At 37.6% G+C, this 22,708-nt stretch overlaps 1 protein-coding gene across 5 annotated transcripts in view; it reads left to right on the top strand.

Moving 5' to 3' along the window:
• Nucleotides 1–22,708, top strand: part of SCUBE1 (signal peptide, CUB domain and EGF like domain containing 1) — a 202,773-nt gene that overhangs the window by 93,179 nt on the left and 86,886 nt on the right. For 2 of the 5 annotated variants that reach the window (XM_031597213.2, XM_090146954.1), the window contains exons 5-7: nt 10,157–10,282; nt 17,219–17,335; nt 20,204–20,293. In XM_031597213.2, coding sequence (XP_031453073.1) covers nt 10,157–10,282; nt 17,219–17,335; nt 20,204–20,293 — 333 coding nt within the window. The remainder of the gene's footprint in view (nt 1–10,156; nt 10,283–17,218; nt 17,336–20,203; nt 20,294–22,708) is intronic. The other 3 variants (XM_090146972.1, XM_090146969.1, XM_090146961.1) reach the window with 2 other exon arrangements.

The following is a 22,708-nucleotide window of genomic DNA, read 5'->3' as shown; positions in this document are numbered from 1 at the left end:
AAAATAGTGAGGTTTTTGTATCTTCAGTACACAGTCAGGCCCAAAGACTAGAATTTTCAAAAATAACCTGGGAGCTTTTCATTTTTGAGACATGCTGGCCAGAATAGATGTTGAAAAAGACTGAAAGACTTTGTTTCACCAGAATAGCAGCAGTACCAGTTCCTTGATCTCTTTTGATGAATTGTCTTTGATAAACCACATCTATGTGTGAGAAGGCAAATATACTCAGTTTCCCTACAGAGACCATTGGAAAGGGTTTCAGTGAGCACCAGCTACTGTTAGTAGCTCTACAATGTGGGAAACAGACAGGGTTTGCCGAACTTCTTGCAGATGATCCACCAAAAAGTCATCACACAATCACAGTAGTCAGTCTCAGCCAACCTAGGTTGAATTTCAGCATGCCCACAGGAATCGCTGTCATTTTTGGCAATTTTTAATCTATTTCTTTTCCATACACGTCTGTTTTTTTCCTCCTAAATTAACCTTGGTCCCATCATTCACTTAATCTTTCTGTCCTCTTTTCTGAAATTACAGTACCTTTGCAGAACTGCAAATCTTTGCCTTGACTGCTGAAAGAATGAAGTTGTATTTCTGACACATGCCTATTTTTAAACCTTAATATAAAACCTCTCTTGAGGGCTGGATGACAGATTTGGTTTTCCTTGCTGCCACTCGGAGCAGGAGCATTTTGTCAGAGATCAGACTTCAAGCCTGCCTGATGAAGATGGTGTCCCCAGGCATGTTTTATATCCAAACTGGAAACACATGTAATTGCTAAACAAACTTAAACTTGCTTATTTTGTAATCTATCAGCAGCTGTTTTCTTGTACAATGTCCAGAGTTTATCCAGCCAACTTACTTAATAGGGTAGAATTTTGCTTTCTTGGGTCAGTTTGCCTACTTTGCTTAGTTTTTGTTTCAACCTCTTTTGAGGTGAGTTGGAATCACTAAACCAACTGTGTTTTCCTAAAGATTTAGGTAGAACCTAGCAACTTATTTCAGAAATGAAGGTGGAAAGAAAGTCCTGTGTTCCTTCATTTAACAATACGAAATAATTGAAACCATTAAATAGATTGTTTTATTTCTGGCACACTTGATACAAGGTTTCTCATTTAGTTGCAGTAGTCTCTTCCTAGGTGGATGCTTTGTACCCATTACATTATCATTATCTGAGAAAGAGTAGCTGCCCTCAGCAGTTAATTTCATCTTCTGCTTTCTTGATGAAGATAGGAAATCTTGTTTTGTTTTGTTTTTTTTTCCCTCAGGTAAGAACGTGCTCTCTTTTGAGATGAGAGCATGTTAGGCTGTCACTGGGTAGCCAAGCTCACCAGATGTTCTTTACCTCCCAGAAAAAGGCCCTTATTTGTGAGCCAGAAATGTCCATAAGGTCTGATGAAGCTGTGCAGCAGAAAGGTGAAGGTCATGTCCAAGATGTTGAAAAACAGTCTTTGGATTCGATGGAGCCATTATCTGACCATATGTATTTGTTGATGATAATTGGCTTGATTAGACAAATGTTGATTTTCATTGCTCTGAATCATGCAAGATGCTTGAGTTAAAAGGCCAAAGCAGGAATGCTTTACGTAGTATTGTGTAGATGGGGAGTTGCTTTCCACAAGCCAGAAGGAAAGTTGACTGTATGCTTATTTTGGATAGTCAACCACATATCAGTATGTATATGACCAAAATTTACATGCATAAGTAACATTTGGCTTGAAACAGCTGTCTTGCACTTCTAACATCATGTTCCTGTCTTAATCAGAAACGTGCTGTGTTTTGTTTTCAAATAGAGTAAACCAGAAACTGGAAAAAAGTTTTCTCTGTCAGTCTTCTAAATTTCTTGGACTTTGAGTGTGTTTCATTGTAGTCATTCTTTCTGTTGTCGTGCTCCTGTTTCTCGTATAAATTTTTAAAAACAAAAAAGAGCAACAAAAAATATTTTAATAATTTAGTGAACAGCTAAAATGAGATTCTCTATTTCATCTTTTGTTCTTTCATTTCTCTGCGTCTGAAGATATATTTCCCTCTTTCTGTTGCCAGTCGTTGAGAGAATGACCATAAGTACATTCCTTGTTACATTTTGGTTGGTACTATATGGGTATGATAATTATATTATGTATTATGATATTTTGCTTTGATACCTGTTTATTTCCATGAAAGCTGCAACAGATGCAAGAAGCACGATAACACTGTTTGATAAAGCACATTCTCAGCTACAAAACACTATTTATAAACATAGTCACCACCACTAGCTACGCATTTTCACCAACGTTGAACAATAGCTTACATGCTTAAGACATGGAAAAAAAAAAATCTGCACCAGCTGTGCATGGGTATGTGGAATGTGGCTTGTCTTTTGTGTCACCATTGCTGCTGCTGCTGATACACCTTCCAGTGCCTCAATGTGCTCACATCCACTGTTCAGTCTCCATAAAGATTCACTGTTTGGTGTCCATAAACATTCAGTGAGCACTGATGAATGTCATTGGGTGCCATTTTTCTGCATGGAGGCGTTCAGTGATACTTCTCTGCTTCATATACCCTTCCATGTCAGATGCCATTTTGTCAGGCTGCCCTCTGCTGCCGTCTGTCACACGGCCTCAAAATGTAATGGAATACTGGGGGGAAGGTTCAGCCTCTACTGCCAAACCATCAACATCCACCAGCATCATGGGCCAACATAATAAAATGGCAGGCACTATTTTCAGAGTGACCTTCATAATACATAAGGATACAGCTGAACTGCAACAACTGAACCTTATACACTTCATTACTATCATTCCTTCAGAGAGCAGTTCTCTAACCCATACCTGAAATTCCTGACAATCACTAGTAGCAGTTTCATAGCACCACATGAATCCCCTGCTTGAACAAAACTATTTACCCATTATAATTAAGATGGATGGAAGGAAACTGACAACAATTACCTGTTTTTGTTCAAAAGATTTATTTCTTGCTTTAAACGCAGGCCATGTTAATAAAAGGTATGGACAACAATAAATAATAAAACACTCTATCTTATTTGAGTCCAGCAATTAAGAGGCTTGCATATAACTTTTTTTATTGTGTTTTAACTCTCATAGAAGCTATTAGAATGCAAACAATTTCTGTATGAATTACGTAAATTGTGTCTACAACTTTTTCATGATTTTTTTAAGATTAATTTTTTATTAAATGAGTACAACTGTAATAATAGATTTTACTGTATACCTAGTGCTAAAATTAAAATCTGCAAAAAAGAGAATCCACTGTCGTTTTGGGGATTGAACATTGCACAACTTACGTATATGTCACTGTATTTATTTGGACTAAGTTATTATATGGCTTAAGATTTCTTATTTTGTTGTTTGTTTGATTTTTTTAACTACATTCAGCACATTTACTCTGATAATACTTCACAGTTATTCCTGTGTTATATCATTGGCACAATTCAAACTAGTCATTTTTGGGTAGTGTTTGGAAACAGCACAGTTATTTGGAACTTATTACAAAAAGAAAAAGCAGCAAAACACAGGAAAAAAGCAGAATACATAGAAAGTATGACAACAGAGAGCAATAGATTATGAACCACAGAGTAAAATAATGTCTAGAAGTCTTAATTAAAATGAGAACAGTGTTAATGAAAAATAATGGCTGATCAGCATATTAGTTGTCACAGTCAGCCTGATTTAAGCACTTTCAGAGCCACTGAGCTGAAAACATTTTTAGAGCATAATACAATGGAGAGGTCATTGTATGAGGCTGAACATTTTGCAGAACAGCGCTATTAGGAGATTTGTGATAACTAGATGGCAGACTGGATTAAGGTAGTAGACTCATACCCAAATCTCTCTAAGGCCAAAAAACAAATAAGTGTAGAGTGTAAGTCATATAACAATGTCTGCCACTCTTCCATGAACAATCCTTTGTAACTGAAAGTCAGAAAAAAAAGAAAAATGCTATAGGAGAGTTTCTCAAGTCATATCTAAAATACTGAGGGGATTTAGTTTAATTAGATTAATGTTATTCTTTTGTTAGTGGCATTTTTCATCCTGTTTGTAATGTATTTTCCATTAGATTCTGTTCTGCTGTCTTTTGTAAGGTTTGAACAATTTTTTGTTTTTTCTGTCAGTACTTTAAAAGAGAACACACACGATTTTGTACGAGGCTCTGACGATGACTTGAGTAGCAGCATGTGAAATTAAAATTGCTTTAATTAATGATTAACATGAAGAAGCTATAAACTTTTAAAATGTATGGCATTTTAATATTGGGACAATAAAGTAAGGATATTGTTGTTGTTCAGACTTCTCTTTTATCAACGTTTAGTCTTTCCCTTGATTTGAGAACTATGTTTTCTTACCTGATATATAGTAACTTAAGTTGGAGGGCAGGGATGCCATCCAGATGGTCCTTGAAAGATTGAGAGGTGGTCAGCAGGGCAAGGGCATTGATTGCTTCCCTCTGCTCTGCTTTTTGAGGCTTCAACTGGAGTACTGCATCCAGGCCTGGGGGCCCCAGCACAAGATGTGGAGCTATTGGAGTGGGTCCAGAGGAAGCCATAAGGATGCTCAGGGAGCTGGAGCACCTTTCTTGTAAAGAAAGGCTGAGAAAGTTAGAGTTGTTCAGGTTGGCAAAGGCTCCAGAGCCTTCCAGTACCTAGATGAGGCCTCTAGAGGAGGCTGGGGAGGGATTCTTTACCGGTGTGTATAGTGAAAGGACAACAGGTAAGAGATGTAAACTAAAAGAAATTTAGATTAGGTGTTAGAAAGAAATTATTTACTCAGAGGCTGGCATAGGCTGCCCAGAGAAGCTGTGGATACCCCATCCATAGAGGAGTTTAAGGGTAGGTTGGATGGGGCCCTGGGAAGCCTGATCTACAGAGTGGTAACCGTGCCTACAGCACAGGGGTTGAACTGGATTGTCTTCAAGGTTCCTTGTAGCCCAAGCCATTCTGTGATTCTATGAAAGCCGTGTTGTAAAAGATAACAATTCTACAAATATGTCCTGGTCAAGAGTAGAGCAGAAGATATGTTGTCTGTTATTTGATCCCAGCTGTGCAGCACACTGGGGTAAAACTGCTGCAGGTATAATCTTGTACTGTCTTGGCAAAGGGCTAGAAGAATTCCATAGGTATGTCCACTGTCTTACATGGTCCCTGCACTGTGTTGGCCAGCTATAGGAAGGAGCAATATATGAGTCATGGAGCGCGTCTTATCTCCTGGCCCATCTCCTGGCTTGTGGCTGATGGTGATTAAGAGAAAAGCTTCAAAACACATTTTAATGAAAAGTGGTATTCCACCCAGATATTTTCACTATCACGTTTTTTTTACCTGAAAGATTAGTTTTATCTCATTTCTGCATATCAAGTTGTTTGGCCTTGATTGGACCACTGGCCCCCAGAGAGAACAGGGCATGTTTGCTGTAGATGTACACTGTAGCTGCTCAGGAGAGAAGCCTCCTAGCTCCCTGCACGTGACAATGCCAGGATGCATGCTGCCCACATCCCCTTTTAATTGACTTTCAGTGTGGGGCAAGGGAGGCTGAACACCAAGGCATGTATTGATATGTTTTTTCCATGCCTTTATTCATGTACTACTAGCTCCTCAGGTAAAAAGCATGGGAACATTAGGTTGCTCCTAAAGATAAACTAAAATAAGGCAGAATTTTGTTGCTCAAAAAGTGAAATTAAGGCAAGATAACTCAGATATTTTACTTCTTCTGATAGCATGGTGGTGTGTAGTCAACAGACCAGTTGTTTTACTGCCAGCACTGCAATCTGTCCAGTTCCAGTATGGGAAAATATGTGAGATATGCATTTGTTATTCATTGTACCGTTATGTTATTATGTTATTTGTTATGCATTTCTTCTTCATTGTACTGCTTGGACCATGTCTTGCTAAAGAGAATACCTAACAAAGGAATTTTTGGAGCATTATTCTCTCCCATTTACTCACATACACTTATATAGCTACTAAACTAGTACTAGGAAGGTATTTAGCATATTTGTGTATAGTGTAGTTTGATTTACGTTCAGTATCATTGAAGATTCAGTATTGAATTCAAAAAAGACTCAATCTCGTGTCTATCCAATGTGTAAATCTTATGTGTTTATGTGAAAACATATAAAGGACTGATCAATGTATACATTTTTCTATTAAGGACTAATTAAAATCTTGTCTATAATTTTTTGTAATTTAGTTTTTCGAGTTTTTGAAAAATGCTGAAATATAAATGGGAAGTTTCACTGTGGATGAGTTTCTGAAAAATAATAGTGTTACATTTTAAAAGAAAAAACTTCAGCTTCCTGAAACAATGGTTCTCAGGTTTAGCTCCAACTATCTGATGAGTACCATAACTGAAACAACTAAGAAAATAATGGAAATATTCTGATCTTACACACAAATAATAGTATAAAAGTCTGCTTTGCCTTTTACTTTAGGTTCAAAACGCAGTAATAATGCTCCTAGCTTTCTCTATATAATTTTAGTACAATTTCTGGCTTCTGATTTTAACAATGGCAGATGTTGAGTATCTGTAGGTAAACACCGAAAATCACTTGCTTCATTACACTTCTGGGCCATTAAATATCTTCTCTCATCTGTCTAATTCCTCTCTTCTCATTGCCTCAGCAATGTGACTCAGTCAGGCATGTATTATCTTTCCCAGATTCTTTTCTGCATAGTGTGCAGGAATACAGTTTGTCAAACACATTGTGTCTGAAAATCTTTGTTGGTAGAAGGGGAGAGAACGAGATCATAAAATGCCTCAAAACCTTCAGTAATGTGGTTCCCAGGTTTCTTGTGTGTCACACCTCACTTTTATGTGTAGGACTGTATAGTATAGTAAAATGTGTATTTATGTCTTTCAGTAGCATCTGTTGTCCAGACTGCAGTTTACAGAGAAAAAATTATTTTGTGTTTTGGCAGGTTTTTGGACTCATCCGTGCTAACATGGTTCAGTCTTAGAAGACATAAATATATCTGTTTATAATCTTGGTTTTCGTAGGCAGTGAGTTTCAAAATTCTGATTTTTTTGTAGGAGATATTAACAAAATTCCTCATTCTGACTGGCGATGTGTGGTTTTCATTGCTCTGCTAATAGAAACCTCTCTGAAGTAAAATCAAGCAGTGCAAATAACTACTGAAGCTGCTATCTTCTGTCAAGCTGAGGCAATCCAACTGACTTTCTGTAACATTTTCTTCTCAGAATTTTGTACACAGTTTCCTAGTAACTGTTTAGCATGTTACATATGTGTGATGAAAAACTATTCTGCACTCTGACAGAGGAACTTTGCCCAAGTCATCATAAAATCTCGAGATGGGAGATGAGCTTGCTTGGTCCCAGCAAGGCACGTCTGTACTAGCCTGGGGTGAGAATGAACTTAGCCTTCTTCCATTTCTACTCATGACTTATTCAGTGTATCCAGTCTCTGCAGATGTAGGAGGAAACCATCCACCTTGGTGAAGTGGATGACGGTATGATCTCAGTCTTTGAGGCAGGTTCTGTGGTCCTGGTGTCTTAGATTCTGGTACATGAATCAGTATGAGGGTGGTCCTGTGTAGAGCTAGGAGCTGCACTCAGTGATCCTCGTGGGTCCCTTCCAACTCAGAATATTCTATGATATCTATGAAGTATTTGATAAGTATTTGATGAGACCAGCACAGAGTCAGTGTGTGGAGGTGTGCTCATGTAACTTCTGTAAGATTATTTGCACCTTTGGAAGCAAAAACCTTGCAGCCCTGATTAAAATAAATATATATGTGTGTGTGTATTTAGTACATCATCACTGCTTGTTTTACTTGAACATTTTACATTGGAGTTGTTTGGAGAAATTGGCCTAGAGTAGGAAGAGGTAGCCATGATACAAAGTGATAGATGAGCAGCTGAGTCTACAGCAATGCTGCATTCAACAGTGTTTTGAGGAATACATGCTGTTTTCATGGTAATGAGCTGAGTTATGCTGTGAACTCTCTGTCAGTGTACTCTGAGAGAATTTGTCTCTTTTCCAGGTCAGATACCCAAGGGTAAGTCTGGGAGGGCTTTATAATGCAAATTAAGCTAGCCTTCCTTCACACTAGCAATGTTAGATGCTGACCCATGAGGACTGAGTTCAAGATTTCTGTGAATATGTGGGATTTGAATTAACACAGCAATGAAAGCTTCTAAAAGCACGTTCAATGTCTGTATCACTTAGATGGTTTAGAAAGTTAAAAATGCCCCTATCATCATGAAGAGAAATCTGATAAGTATTGCTCCTTGGCTTAAACATTATCAGAAATCCACTCCTGGCACTTGGATGTTTGTTGAACAGCTGGAAGGTTTTTTTAATATAATCCAAGAGAAAAAGAGTAGTGGGTTTGTTGGAGATTGTGCTTACGGTGGATAATGCAGATAATTGAGCTGTCTAATAAATAGTGAAGAAACAAATCCAACCAAAATTGCTTACATATAATCTTAGATCAATGCATCACCTGAAAAACAGATTTTGTGTGTTATGAAGTATACAGCATATTAACAGGCAAATGAAAATGCACCAGGCAGTAAAAGCCATTACATTTATTCATAAAACAAATAACAAGTAAGCTCAGTAGAACTCATATCACCTGTTGGACAGATAACTTCCTGAAATAACCTAGACTATACTTTGAAGCCATTATATTTTCATGATATGATAGAATATGGATACTGAATAGGGAAATTACAGGTCCTATGTTTCTACATGTAGCAAAGACACCCTACATTCCATAGCAGTCCTTGCTGTATTTGCCCCAAAGGAAGTATATATTACTAGCCTTCACTACACTGTCAAATTTCTCATCTCTCTGTCTTCGTTTTGAAATGGGAATTTTTGTAAAGTTATAAACAAATACAGCCTCTGTGTACTTTCCATTATCTTTTCTTTTTTTCCTTCTTGAAATTAATGAGGTTCTTGTAAGCTCATTTCTCCAACTTGTTGAGTCTCACTGAATGGTAACACAACCCGCTGGTGTATCAGCCACACCTCCTAGTTTTGTGTCATCAGCAGTCTTGCAGAGAGTATACTCTGCCCCATCATCTGGATTAGGCATGTCCAGCCTGCAGCCTGTGGGCTGTTTGTAGCCTGGGACTGCTAGCAATGTGGCCCCACAAAATTGTAAAGTTCTAACACGATTACATGATTTTTAGAGATATTTTTCATGAGTTGACTGCATGTAGCTTGAGTACGGACTATGCAGGCAACAACAGAGGTGTGGAGGGGTGCAGTGCACTGCTGACTTTGCCTCTCGTGCCTGCCACAAAGATGGTGAAGTATTTCCCACACAGTGACAGACAGAGTAATCTGGGTCTGTTCAGCCTGGGAAAAACACTATGGGGGGATGTGATCAATGTTTATAAATATCTAAATGGAGGAGGGAGGTGAATGGATGTGGCCAGATTCTTCTCAGTGATGTGTAGAGATAGGACAGCAATGGTGTAAAATTCAGATGTAGGAAGTTCCATACAAAACATGCAGAAGAACTTCTTTACCATAAGGGTGACGGAGCACTGGAACAGGCTGCCCAGAGAGGTTGTGGAGTCTCCTTCTGTGGAGATATTCAAGAGCCACCTGGATGCCTACCTGTGTGACCTATTGTAGGGTACCTGTGTTAGCAGGGGGGTTGGACTTAATGATCTCTGGAGATCCCTTCCAACCCCCGCAATTCTGTGATTTTAGCTTGCCTACACATGTATGTGTCTGTGAAAATGCACAGTTTTTGATATTAGGCAGGCATTTCCATTTTCTTATTTAATTATTAAACTTGGGCAAATATAAAATTGCCAAAACGTAACTAATCAGTAAGACTTCTGAATGCAGACTAGTAGAGTATTGTCTACTAATAACAAATGAAACACATGGTGTTAAGCATGACTTCTCCTTTGTGAATCCATGCTAAAAATATAGATGGTGATAATGTGTAAATATGAAATAGAGCTGTAGTTGATCCCAGGCACAGATATTTTGTCCCTCATTACACTGTTTTTTGATTGCATATGTCTTTTCATCTTCATTTCCCTTCTAACAAGAGAATGGGCTAGATGCAAAATAAAAATTAAATGGCAGTGAAGCACTGGATATGTATAATTAATGATGTTTATTCTGCTGAAATCTTATTTCAGTACTGATGTTTTCCATTTTTCTTTTTTTCTTTTACAGAGGGTATGAACTGTATGAACAAAGATCATGGGTGTGCACACATCTGTCGGGAGACGCCCAAAGGTGGGGTTGCCTGTGAATGTAGGCCTGGCTTTGAACTTGCCAAAAACCAGAAGGACTGCAAATGTAGGTAGATGAAGATTAAATTTCAAATGCCCCCAAATGTCTTATTTTCTTCATTGTTGTTGTTTTCCAGAAGTCAAGAAATCAACTTTGTTTTGGACAAAGGTGATTTGTGATTTTAGTAATGTGTCTCTTCTGTCAACATTTTACTTGGGGTTGGATAAGAAGGATTGAATAACAGAACTTCAGCAGTGAGCTTTTTAGCAAAAATGCTGCCAACTTTTGTATTTTCCTATGAATGAAAAAAGGGGTGGATCAGTTTAATCCAGGCCTTCCCTCAAAAGCAAAGCAAAAAAAATGACATAGAGGATTTCAGCTTTTGAAGATCCATAATGATGGATGCACTGATAAATCTACTAATAGGTCTAATGATAAATACACTGCAGCTATCAAAATATTAATGTTAATTTATTGTTTTTTAAGAATAGAAACGTTTGCTGTAGTCTTGATTCTGTTTCACATGGGCTACTTTTCTTTTCTTGATAATGCTCAACTATTGTTCTGAAATGGGAAACTCTGAGTGATGTATTCTAGGAGCTGAGATACTGACAATGTTTATTAGCTCACAAAATTGGAAGCTAGAATTGTTCTGTACAGGTTAAAATAATTGGCCCTCTTTAGCACTTTCATCTGAAAGCTTCTGAAGTGAATAGGTTTCTTTCTTATGGCTGCAGAGAGTGTTAGATCTGACTCCAATAGCTTGCCTTTCTACCTGGTAGCTTTGTGAGGTACAAAAAAAATAAAAATTAAAAAAATGAGAGTAGCAATGAAGCAACATAAAACATATTGTGTGCTTTGCATAGGACTAATCTTCTTGTGCTAGCCTTTCTTCTCCAGATTTTTTCTTCCTGAATTCTCCTCTGTCTAAGCATGCTTAGATAACACTAGTTCCAAAGTATGAATCCAAAAGAATCACTTTTGAATATAATCAAGTAATCCCACAAGACATTGTACAGCCTGATTACTTCTCAGTTGTTGAGAGACTACACAAGGCAGAAAGCAAAAACATAGAAAAATTGCCTTTATGGTCATTCTCATTTTCAGTGTTTATTAGAAGCAAACATTGCGTGCTGTTAATTACAGTGCAATATCATCTCCATTGGTGAAGTTGGAGAGGATGTTTATTTATACTGTTTATTGTTTTTTTTCCACAAATTTGTACATTCCTTAGGAATCATGTTAATTCTTTCCCACAGCGAAATGGTGAGAAGAATTAGAGCCTCTTCTGGAATGGTATTTCTAAATACCATTCTACCATTTAATAGAATGAAATACTTGAATTAAGTCAGTGCCCTGTGGAGCTCAAATTTTAGTTTGAATTATCTGAGATGCTGAGATTTTTAAGGCCACAGAGCTTGCTGCAGAATACACCAACTCTTGAACTCACAGCACATCATGCAAATATGTTCCAGAGTGGTGTTTAAAATAACTGTGCTTCTTGGCCTTCCGTATGCAAAGGTGCCTAAAACTGTATCCAGATAGCCTGGCACAAGAACTGTAGAATTGTAAAAAGCTATTTATCAAGGTCTATATCTGAAACAAAATCTTAATATTTTAAGAAACTAACCATTTCAGTGGAATTTACTTAAATCTTGAGCTGCAGCTTTGCAAGTACTTGGTATAGCTGTGTTGAAGGAGAGATGCTCGCCTCTTTTCAGCCCAGACAGGGTCTGTTTCCTTGGTAAATATAGAGGGTTTCAGACTGATAGTATCTGATATACTGTGGTATAATCTGGTGTGAAGAGATGGCAGATAACCATTATGTCACTTGATTAATTTTAATCAACCAGTTTGCAATTGCATCAGAATACCTGGAGAGATTTTCTGAAGCCCTAAGTGTTGGCCCCCAAATCCACTACTAAGGGAGCACGTTTCTCAAAGGAAAAAAAATATGAAAGCATAAAAAAAATTGGTGGGATGGCTCTGTTTTTTATGCATGTATTATGTAACTGTATCATTGCATCCTATCTACATGATTACTTATCACCTTATCATGTAATTTCATACTAATAAGGCAATCACTATTGGTGTCTTGCTTCTTTCATGATGGACACTGCTTATTAACAAGGTTTTTGTTTGATAGTTTCCCTCATAACTCATTGCCGTGCCTTGCTTGCAGCACAGTGTTTAAACTCTATCCTGAACATAAAATTTTTAATTTCCTCATGGATTTTCCCATGATGCTCATTACAGCGATATCAGAGTCCTACTTAGGCATTGTTCTTGTATTTTCAGAACTTTCTTGGCAAGTTAAAAAGTACTGTTTTGCCTATCTTACAAATGGGAGAAGTGCTAAGCTTACAAATGGGAGAAATGCTAATGTCAAAGTTGTTTAGTAGCAACAGGTGATGAACAAGAAACACTCAGAACACAGTTCTGCATTTACAGCACTTAGTAGGATCAAAGCCAAGCTCCCAACAGCTCCTTGCAGTGGAGAAGAGTATAATATTAGTAATCTGTAAGAGATGAGCACCTTGCCAAGCCCTAAGTAGGATTTCCATGTCAAGGACAGAAACCAATTACAGTTTTATAGGGCTCTGTTCATTGCCATCCTTTCTTGACAGCGAGACAAGGATTCTCCAGCTGTTCCCACAGACCTTACTTTCCCAGTTGTTCATTGAACACTTTGGATAAAACAGGAATGTTATCTGCATTAGTCATTAAGGATAGCTATCATAATACTTTAAGTCTTATTTGCCAAAAGTCTGGTAATTTGTAGCTTTTGAATCCTTCATACTGCAACCTTATGGCTTTTTTTTAATGTAAATTTTAAACATGCATTTTCTCAGTTAAAAAATAGATCTGTACACTACACTAGGAAAATAGAGAAGCATTCAGAGAAGTGGTGTCAGAAAGCCATCTAGAAATACACCAGGCAGAATCATACAGATCCAGACATAATTTCTTAGCAGAGCTGCTTCCTTTAGATTCAAATCAGCAGTAAATTACCATCTTCTGTGCACACAAACCATCAGAAGAATGTGCTTTGTTAGTGATTCTCTTTGATACTTGCTTGAAGCAGAAACGTGAGATTTTAGGAATAGAAAATTTGGTTCTAGATAACATTGGAAAACATTGAAAATTACTTCCTCTTTCTGTATCTGTTTCCATGATCAATTTTCAGATCCTACTCAAGAGTGTGATAACACTAGAATTTTTTTATACACATTTTCCCCTCAAACATGGACAAAACAAGGCATTTTTTATTAATTAACTCTATTAATTTTGCTGAAACTTGAAGAAGTGGAAAGAAACCTAGAGCAGATACATATGCATGCCAGTTTTAACCTAAAATATGTAGTTCTGGCAGAGTTATAAGGAAGTGAAAGCTGAATCTTTTAATGAAGAGTACTAAATAACCTTAACCACAGCTATTTCTACATGCTCCCTTTTGTAATAACGTTAAAGTGAGCAGGAGGGCCAGTGCTAAGTAAATTCAAGAATCTGGTCTAATATGTTTGCAATAAAATGTTCTGCCACCTATGCCTAGTTGCAGCTTTTCAGCTTCTGCTGACAGTTTAGCTATTCACTGTCAGTACAAAGATTTCCGGAATGTTAAAAATGTAAGGCCATGCTAGAATAAATAGTGCAAACAATATTGCATGCGTAGATTTATCACAAAGAAAGAGACACCCATTTATTTGCATAAATCATACATTTAATGGCCAAATTAGTTAAAAAGTGCTGCGATTCATCTGGAATTGCAGTGTACTGGCTCAGTCAATATGCTGGATAGCCATGTTATCATGTAGCTTATAACAAGAACAAAATTTCTAGTTTATTGCAAATCTCTGGCATCTAAACCATGGTATATATCTACATGCAGACATGATCAGGAAGTCATTGTCTGAGGATTTTTTGGGGGGTCGATGGGTAGTAAATACTACATTTGATATTTGGTCGTATACTCTCCACATAGTCATTATGGTGGACATGCTAGATGAAACAGTTGAGAAAAATGATGATATCAAAGTTCAGAGCAGCACTGGAAGCTCAGTAAGTACTAAGATCTAGGCTGTAGATTGGGGCTGAATTCTGGTGTTTTTCATCTTCCCACTGTTTTAACATGGAAGATGTTAAATTACCTAGGGCAGCCAGTCCCATGCCCACCGCCCTGTGGTGCAGACCTGTCCCTCACCCCAGCTGCCCTCCCCTGGCACAGCTCCACGCCGTTCCCTCGGGCCCTGTCGCTGTCACACAGAGCAGAGCTCAGCGCTGCCCCTCCGCTCCCTGTGAGGAGCTGCAGCCGCCATCAGGCCTCCCCTCAGCTCCTCCGCTGTCAGCCATTGCGCAGAGTATTTCCCTCCAATATGGAAAAGCCACGTGAAGATTTCACCTATTCAGAAATCTTTGTGTATGGTATATTTAAACTCAACTATCATGCCTGTGCCTGCCGGAAATTACCATTTTGCCTTTTTTTTGTTTGCCTCTTCAATATCAGAAACTCTGAATGAGTACACACATAGTCTACTGCATAGCTATAGAATCCAAATTTATAGGAAATAATTTTTTAAACAACTCTTTAGGATTTCTCATGAATTTGCTTTAATGCTTTCTGATAATAACGGAGGTTATCCCTTTGCTTTTAAATACTTTTGTGGGGTTTTTTTCCTCTAAGCAAGAGAATCTTCTTACTGTGTCACTGTCACAGAGTTAAGGCTGAAAGGAAATTGAAATGACATATTTTACAAATGGATTTTTTTTTTTTTTACTAATTTCACTTGCTGAGCTGTCAGGCTCCAGAATTTTGACTTGAGTTGATTTAAAACAAACAAACAAAAAGTCTCAGAAGAAACTCAAATCCTTCAGAAAGATAATTTACAAATATCTGTAAGAGACAATTGAAGGAACAACATACATCTTATGTTTACTGACTGAGTAGAACTGGAACCAGTGTTACTGAAATGTTAGCATATAGGGAAGCTATAAAACAAGTGTGTGATTCTGCAGGATGTGCTATAAACAGCATCAGAGTAGTGCAGTGTTTCAAAGAAAAGCATAGTAAGGAAAATTCCTTTATATTATGAGAATCAGAGCAACTGCTTTAAGATACTTTCATCTCTGCTAGTGGAGGTTTTTAGGCAAGGAATGCCAAAAATAATCCCCGCAGTCCAGTTATTTAAAATACACACTTTGATGCTTATTGCGCTTTAAAATAGTTAATAAAAATACTGTTGGTTAGAAATGTATTTAAACATGTGGCTTAAACTGCACCTTGAAGTTAATTTGTGATGGCAATGCAGTCCAACACGAATAGAAATACTGAATGAATCTCCAAGCAGTCCAAGAGGCATGCAGGGTCAAGAGGGAGGGGAGGATAGTTAAATGGAAATCACCTTATCCTGGCTTAGCTCTGCCAGTGTGCAGCCATTACTCTGGAAATTGCAAGCAGCTGCTGTCTGTATCATGTACAGCCCCTGTCTGATCACATCCCAAAAACAGCCAGCCAGAAGAGCAGCTCATGTTTGCATTCAAGATGCAGCCAGCTGATTCCACCACTCCGCTAGCTCTCAGCTGGGCTGCAGAACAGTATTTCATTTACCCCCAGATTAAGCAAAAAGTGTTACATTATGTTGCACACATAATGTGGCATAGAGAAAAAGATGTGTCAAAAATAATTGCTGATCTAAGAACGGACAAAAAGGAGTGAAAGAGGGCAGGCATAATGTTAAACAAAATGAACCTCAGTTTAGATTTTTAGATTCCTGATTTTAAAATCCTATTAACCATTATCTTGAATTTACTGAATATTCTAATTTGGTGCCCTGGCTTTTGTATAAACTCACTTATCTAGAAGAAAATACTACTAAAGATCAGTATGAGGAAGTTCATCTGGCTAATAGGAGTCATTATTTAAATTACTGTAACTGTATCAAAACATCTAAGTCCTCTGAAATTTATAACTAAATAATGATGCATTGAATTTCCCCCGTATCTGGCAATAGAAATATATCCATAAAGATCCTAGTCTTAATTACCTAAATTACATAAAAAATATATATTGAATTCAGTTTAGAACTGGTTCATTCAGCATCAAGTTATGTGATTGCAAAAGATTAAATGAAACAGGGGCAAATTAGAACCATTGTATACCAGCTTAATATTTAAAAGCTATTTTGTCAGAAATTAAATCCATCATATGACAAAAGAAATTGAATCTGATCTCTTAATTCTTGAAAATTTCAAACTCTTACCTGTCAGGAAAATATGCTTGCTTTAATGTAAAGCGTGCTTGCTTTAGTGCTTTTTAACATTTTAACTGCTGAAAGCAGTTTTGCCCTGTATGCTTGTAAGCAAAAGTGACCTCTCCAACACTCTGTCCCTAGTTGAGGCCAAGTACACCACAGGGCCTTCTTTGCACTGTATTTTTTGTCTTAAGAGGAGAAAACTCCTGCATTATTTTTAAACATTCATCTACTTTAGGAGGATCAGTATTTGAAATAATAGATTTCAGGTCTTATGTGATTCTGTTCTTGCAGTTTGATCTCTGCTTCCTCCACTTAGAAAGCGAAGAAGGAAAAGAGAAAGGCTGTATATAGACTTGAAAATATGTCTGTATTGGAGACTGCTCATTTCTTTATGCAATATACATCAAAGATAAGAAACATAAAGCTTTTAGGAAGAGATGAAATTGGCTGTCCACCCATGGAAATTACTAATGCAAATAGACTAGGGGAAAAGTAGCACTTGCTTCTGTTTTCTTTCTCTCGTTTTCTTTACTGCATGGATCAAAAGTTGAGGCATGAGACGGTAGTGTGTGTAAGAGGATGGGGCTCAGGAAAAGTGTGGAATGTCAAACTGTAAATACGGATGTAATGTTGCCTTACGTCTTGGTTTGTTACTGCTCTTCTGTATTCTGAAAGGCCCTCGAGACTAATTGGTTTCATTGTCATTTTATTTATGTATACATATATACACATTCATTTGGGGCTTAACTAGTAACCTGTAACTATGGGAATGGAGGCTGCCAGCACACCTGTGATGACACTGATACTGGTCCTGTGTGTGGCTGTCATCAGAAGTATGCCCTGCATTCAGACGGACGAACCTGCATTGGTAAGTACTTCTCTGCAGCACATTTTATTTCATATTCCTCATAGAATACATATGTGCACATACGTGTGTGTGTGTGTGTGTGCGTGCGTGCACGTGTGTATGTTTGTATCTCACAGGAATTTAGCACCATTGCCAAGAGGAGTGTGTAACAGCAGTTCCTAGCCACAGGCAAAGCTCGTGCTACATGTAGAGAGAAGGATTTGTCCGTGTTGTGTTAAAAAGTTTGTTAATGGAGTACCCCTTTGTTACTCTTTTGGAACTTGTTATTTCTTTTCATTACTCTAATAATGTTTAAAATAAAAAGGCGTGGAACTTTCATTATGAGTGAAAGTTCAGCTCTTGTGTTCATTTTCATGAGTAAGACTTCCTTGCGTAAGTAAGGTGAGGAAGGTGGTCTTCTTTTCCTAAGCTGCTATTGGAAAAAAATTATTCACTGTGATGTGCTTTCTTCCTTGTTGTATTTTTTTGTTATTCTAAAATTTACAGTAGTTGTAGTCAATATGCTAAGATTATCAAGAGCTATCCAAGAGACAAAGCGTCTTGGGAGATGCTATGCAAACATTTATGATTGTAAAATGGATTATTTGTGTAACACAGTTTCTTTCCATTCTCTGCATTTTTTAAATAAAAAGGGAAATTTTGCATAGTGCAAGCTAGAATTTGAAGATTCTTACAGATCAAAACCTGAAATCCATAATAGATAAGTATTGTGATCTTGCTGACTTTTTTTTGTTTGTTTAATTTCAATTCCTGTGAATTTCTAGTAATTCCCTGAGGTTAAAAAAAAATGGACACGTATTTATCATCTTTTCTCTCCTTTGTCACTATTGCAAGACAAAGCACTTGATCTAAACCCCATGGAAATCTGTCAGTTATCTTTAATGTTCTCTCGGTCAGATCCATGGCATGAATCTCAAGGGCTGCACGGAGCCTCACTCATTCCTGATGGGTTTGATTGCACAAATTTTGTGACGGGACGAGAGCTGTATTGGCAGAGGTAGAGCTGAACAAGGTTCAGCACTGGACTCTGCCATGCTGTGTTATGCACAAGCTATGGCACAGCTTGCAGGATCTCTCAGCCACTACTTTTTGATTAACACAGTGGGCTCAGTCTTAGCGGCCCTCTGTTTAAATAACCCTCCCTGAAGCCTGTGGCAGTTCCAGATGCAGAGAAGTTTGCAGGACCGAGAACCTGAAGAGCAGCTTGTATCGAATGGATAATTGATCTTCCGTTTCTTAGCATTCCTAATACCCTCAGATTGATGTTTTATATTGTCCAGCATGTAAAAATGGTTTCCAAAGCTGTGTACACTGCACCTGTTTTTCACTTTTTTTTTTTTTTTCCCATTTTTGTAATGTAATACATATAACTCCATGTTACATTCCTTGGTCTTGTGATATAAGTCACATATTACTGCCTGTGCTGATTTTCTTCCCTCTAAGTAGTTCTTTCTCTTAGAATACTTTTTAATATTTATTTTATTTTATTTTATTTTACATTTTTATTCCTGCTTTCTGGTGATGGTTCCTGATTGCCTGTCTTGTCTGATAACTGACGTTCATTAATTATTTACAGAGTAAAATAAATAAAAAAAAACTCAAACAAAAGCCTCTATTGCAGCCTGATCCCATCTAGAACTTGTTAAGAACAAAACAAAACAACTTCGTTACCACTCAACCATGTAGTGTTGCCACAAACAAAACCTGCCAGCCTCCTCCTCCTCCTCACTTCAGTGATTCCAGTGTTTGCTGTCTTCAGTGGTGTATATTTTCCAGTCATCACTGCAAGAATGCAAACCTCTGCAATACCAGAGAAATACTTTTTGACCCTTTGTCTAACATATTTTGTCTTTGTTTAACTTATCCTTTTATTTTTTATGTTTACTGCATGTGAAAGTCCCCACCTGCACTTTGGTTTTTGTTTTTCTAATTCCTTCTCTGTAAAAATCATTTTATTTACCAAGCTGCTGCTTCTCCACTGCTCTCCTGTATGATAAATCTTTATTTTTATTTCACTTACTGATCATTTCTTCCCACACTTGTGACTGTTTCTGTGTATTTCTAATGAAATATAACCAGACTAAATCCTCATTATGCCATCTGAAACTCTTACATATAGGATATCAGAGACTACATTGTACAGTGACCTTTGCTGACATCGTCTTGCTTACTGCATGCTCATAAAATTACTAAACCCTGTTCTTGCAACATCTTTTCTAGCATTGAATGTTTAGCTAGTAGTGTTTCATAGACAAGCAGGCAACCAGCACTGCCCAAAATTGATCTTTTTTGTGTTTGTTTGGTTTGTTGTTTGTTTATTTTTGTTGTTGTTTTTGTTCAATTTGCATGCTGTTGTTTGATTCCTCTTCATGATGTGTCAGTGTGTATGAGACTGTTTTGCACCCGTACCCATCCATCACCGGACTCTTCTTGCTCTCTCTGTCTATCTTGATCTTCTTCCTGCCAACCTCAGATCATGGTGTCACCTGTAGCCTGAATCACTTTATGGTGTGTCTTTAGTAGTTTGTTAAACTAGCATCCTTGAGTTTTAATTTCCATCATTAACTCCTCTCTGGGGCACTCATGTCAGCTGTCTTTTCTCCAGTAGGAATCTGTCTTCATGTATCTGGTTAATTACTTTGTAGTTGGCCATTCTTCCTCCTCCCCCTTTTCTTTCTCCTTTCCCCAATTTCCCATTAATTTTTTCCTGGGGTCTCAAAGGGAATTAACTCTCTAACGGGGATTTAGTGCTTTCATGCCTTGCTTCTTGGCTTTGGCTGTGCCATGCCAAGAAACTGTCTTAGGCAGTGGAAAATTGGGCTTGTGATTAACCAACTGCTCCATGTTTGTCCCTTACTTGTGTTTTAGAGAAGGATGAGGCTGCAATTGAGAGTTCTGAGTACAATGCCACGTCAGTAGCTGATGTGGACAAGCGGGTGAAACGGCGGCTACTTATGGGTAACACTTTTCTTCCACTTCCTTTGTTGTGCTCTCACTTTTGTCTGTGTGTGTGTGGGGGGAGGTTCTCTTTTGGTCTCATTTGGTCTTTTTGGTTTTGGTTTGGTTTGTGTTTGGCTTTTTTTTGTTTGTTTGTTTGTTTTTTTAGCTGGCTTTATCTGTGTGAAAAGGTCACCAATTTTTTTAAGACCTCATCTGTTGTACAACTTCATTTCTTGTTTTTAAACTTTTTTTTTCATAACGCTGCAGCTTTAATGTTCAATTTCTTCTGCACAGAAAGAAGCTTTTGCTATTAACCTTACTTACCTTATGCAAGCTACTTCTTATATGTGAATTGTGTGTTTGTGTGTATGTGTTGCTCTAGGATTCCTAAAAAATCTCATGTGTTGCAGACTTGCCTTTTGACTTAAAAGTGGATTATGGTGATAATATAAAACAATGTTCTATTTCATATGTAGTGTTAAATGAACAACTGTATTTGACTACTTAGAATTTGCAGTGCTTTTGATCGAAATGTAAATATTATGACTGGAAATTGATTTATTTCCTTTGTGTAGCTATGTTAGTAACCACTGAAAGATCTTTCCCTCATGACTAGTGAACTTCTTTACGTTCATTCAAGACTGAAGCGTGGCTTGTTTCTCTGTGTTGTTGGAGCCTGAGAGCGGAGAGATGAGGGAGAGAATTGGACAATGTAGATAATTCTCTAGCTTCTCTCAGTTAACCCACTGCTCACCAATGTGCTGATCTTCTTCATGTTACATGCATGGCCTTTTGGGAACTGGAAGAGTAGAGTGGCTGCATTTCTGCCAGTTTCTTTTCATGTGACAGATGGCATGGAGTAGCATAGACTGCTGAATGAAGCCAGCATTTTGGAGGCTTCCAAGTGGTTTGTTACTCTGTATTTTCAATTCTGATGCCTTAGATACCACATGTAATATTCCTATTAGTTTTTAAGCACAGTGAGCATTGGTGAGGTGTACCAAATAATCCACATACAAGATAGGGGTTCTTCACCCATTGGAGAAATTAGGGCACAACAAAATTCTGCTCTGTTCCCTCCTGGTAGCTGATTCCTTTCTTAAAAACATTAAACCTATCACAGACTGCCCTTCTAGCTCTTGGCAGGCTGAGCTCTGGCTGTAAGCATTTACACCTACCTTGAAGGAGCACCTCTGAAAGACCAGAGCCCAGATGATTGGGCTCATAGTTGCAGTAGGTGGCAATGCTCATGCAATTTTCATATCACACTTATATTGCTACCTATACTAAACCATCCACTTAGTTGTAGGTCAGCAGGCAGTCACCATGCAGGAAATGGCAAGGTGTCCTAAGTCAGAAATGGTATTAGATGATAATACTGAAGTAAAATGTTTTCTCTCCTGTGAATGCCTGGTCACATGTTCCTTTAGTTTTAGAATATCTGTGATTGTTAATTAGCAGTTAATTTACAGATCTAGCAAGTGAACAATATCCATTTGCTGTTTAATGATTCACCATTTAAATTGATTTTAGATGACAAAAACGGTGTGGCTGCTCATCTTGCTTTCTAAAGGTGATAGTAACAATTTTAGCTCTAATTTCAGTAAGGTCTGCAGTCTCATAGGAAGTCAGTAAAAAAAAAACATGGAAAAGACCAATATACCATTGGAAAATCCAGTCCTCAAAGTCTGAACAGTGAGATTACCCTGCCATATTGTATGTACAATATGTTTTCGAGAAACTGAGCAACATAGCACACTGCTTTGATACCTCAACCTCTAATAGAAGTAATTATGTAGCATGAAGGTATGTTCACAGTGCTTACAAGAGTTCAGGCAAACAGAAGTAAAAAATTATTATGAGCAACAAGTCTTAGTTACACTGAGTCTGCAAGTTCCAAGTGGAGTCTAGAAGTAGGTTTTAGGGAGACAATTTAAAAAAATCGTTTTACAAAATACATTGCATCACTCTTTGGTACCTCTTTTATTAGCAGGTATCAGCCAACAGCTTAGAGTTTGTGGACAGGCTGTGTTTTAATAACTGGTTCCTTAGAAAAATATTTACTGGAGCTGAAAAGAAATGTAATTAGTAAATGTCAGCTGAGTGGGTGACTTACTGTTTAGGGATTCTCTAATTGTTTCTTTCTACCCTGTTTTCTGATTTTCAGAAAATCCAAATCTGTTTTTTTGACAGTCTTACTACAGTTCAAAAGTGCAGTGCTTTTCCATGAAATGCAATGTTTCTTCAGATGCTTTCTAAACAGCCATTTTAGAAAGTATTTGAGGGCTCCTCAGGAAACTTTACCACCTCTTGTAAATGGACTGTGATTTTTGACCCTGCTGTAGGCAGTCATGGGAGAACAGGAAAAGTTGATGACTTTATGTAATTTTAGTAAACTGATGAAAGATGCTTTCGATTACAAGACCTGAGTTG

The sequence above is a fragment of the Phasianus colchicus genome, chromosome 1 (genome assembly GCF_987193195.1).
Source record: "Phasianus colchicus chromosome 1, bPhaCol1.hap1.1, whole genome shotgun sequence".
NCBI classification, from domain to species: Eukaryota; Metazoa; Chordata; class Aves; order Galliformes; family Phasianidae; genus Phasianus; species Phasianus colchicus.
Note: the sequence above shows the minus strand (reverse complement) of the source record. Positions and strands in the feature narration are given on the sequence as shown.